Genomic DNA, 1,932 nt, shown 5'->3' with positions numbered 1-1,932 from the left:
AGGACCCACGTCGGCACACTCATCTTCAGCCCTACGTGCTTCGATCCACATCTAGCCAGCCGACATCCGTTCCCCCACCCTCCTCCACAACTTCTATCGCCTCTTCGCTCTCTCCCTTGAGAACGACGGCCGCAACGCTCGCCTCCTCCAATGGGCTGCCTTGCCCCAATCCCTACAACGCTACGTCCGTCCGCGCCGCCAGAAACGGCTGGCCCCTCGAGTCTCTCGAAACCTCCTTCGCCCTATGGCTTCACTTCGTCTCCCTCGACCAACGTGCGTCTTTTCCCCACCTCCCACCCACCCTGCCCTCCCTTCCTCGTCCCCAACCATCACGTCCCACCCCCCTCGCCGCCCACCCGCCCTCTTTCACGATCACTCGGCCGGCACTCCCCATGACTTCTACCCCCTCTATCGCTTCCCCCACAATCTCATCCACTTCTACAACAAGCACGCCGCCTACCACCTTTCATTGGCTTCCAGTGTACGGTGGACATCGACATCTGTGGCAGTGAGCCTAGTCGCAGTCACATCGTCCAAGCCGAGACGTTCGGGGTCGTCTGGTGTATCTTCGAGCCATAGCTACTGGTGAGTCCGTTCTGTCCGCTCTCATACGTCATCTCCATCGCAGCAACGAACCCCCGAGGCCAATACTCACTCACCGTCCTGATCACTCATCACAGGTCGACCGACACCTCGACGAGCACGACCGCCACCTCGACCACTGATACCAGCACATCGACATCCGACACCTCAACCACTACCTCTACCACCACTTCCCCCACCACTTCTACCTCTACCGCCTCTTCCTCCACTCCTTCCACTACTCCATCATCCACGTCTACCTCATCATCCATCAATACAACGACCTCGGCCTCCACCAGTCCCGTCTGTGTTACTATGAACTTCCACGGTCAAGCTACCACCTCGACGCAAGTAATCGTCGCGGCTGTCGTGCCAAGAAGCTTGACCGCGAGATCGCCCAAGCCGCCGTAGAGGCTGCTGGAACAACCTGGCAAGGGAGGCCCGGGAGGCGACATGCGCTCGATGACTGCCGGATCTTCGGACACCACTCATGGCACTTACGCACAACCTCCGATGAGGCACGGAGGCGAAAGCTGCGACTTGGCCGAGTATAGTTCGTACGCGGCGCACCCGCAGATGCAGCAAGGCTACCTGCAGGACTACAACCCGTACCAGGCTCACCCGAACCAGCAGGCACAGTACAACGCCTTCCAGCAGGGCCCACCCCAGGGGTATGCTCCGCAGGCAGCGTACGGCGCGGCTTCCAGCGGATCTCCATCGCAGCAACAGACCCCGGAGGCCAATACTAGCCCGCAACGTCTCCTCTCCACGGTTCCTGCAGCAGACTCGTATGGCGGTTACGTCGACGAGCCCGCGACCTTGGACCCTCGCGGCTCGCTGCCGAGCTACATGAGTCTGTGGAAGGTATTTTGTCCAAAAAATCAAGTCCCCAAAACTACTAATCCAGCACAGGTTAAACATGACACAGGTTCTAATTGCGCAGGTTGGACACCACACAGGTTAGATCATAAAGACGTAGGTACAAAAACAATTTGCGCAGGTTCATTGTAAGACTACACAGGCTGCACTTTGAGCACTTGAGTACACAGGTTACAAGGGTGACACAAAAAACGTAGGTTGTATCTGCACACAGATCACCTAGTTGTTAATGACAGGTTATTGTTATTCAGCATTGAAATTAATCAATTATTCAAATACAGTGCAGAATTTCCAACCTCACTAATTTCTGGTTTGTACTGTCAATAATATGTGCTACCATCAAGTAGGTGAGCAGAAACAAGGCTCAGATATGCTCTCCATCATGACTCCATTAGGTCTAACCAACTACCTTATAATCCTCCACGGCCATCGCTCCTTTGTGTTGCAACCACTGAATTGGTCGTGGCGGCA

At 55.7% G+C, this 1,932-nt stretch overlaps 1 protein-coding gene across 1 annotated transcript; it reads left to right on the top strand.

Annotated features, from left to right (window-relative positions):
* Positions 1–244: 244 nt before the first annotated feature.
* On the top strand, positions 245–1,546 carry DICSQDRAFT_170921 (uncharacterized protein; the record flags this gene model as incomplete). Its single annotated transcript, XM_007366552.1, has 4 exons — positions 245–585; positions 681–933; positions 994–1,446; positions 1,511–1,546. 4 exons carry the CDS (start codon positions 245–247, stop codon positions 1,544–1,546), a joined length of 1,083 nt encoding a protein of 360 aa, XP_007366614.1.
* Between the last annotated feature and the right edge of the window lie 386 nt (positions 1,547–1,932).

Source organism: Dichomitus squalens, assembly GCF_000275845.1.
Source record: "Dichomitus squalens LYAD-421 SS1 unplaced genomic scaffold DICSQscaffold_18, whole genome shotgun sequence".
Taxonomy (NCBI): Eukaryota; Fungi; Basidiomycota; class Agaricomycetes; order Polyporales; family Polyporaceae; genus Dichomitus; species Dichomitus squalens.
Note: the sequence above shows the minus strand (reverse complement) of the source record. Positions and strands in the feature narration are given on the sequence as shown.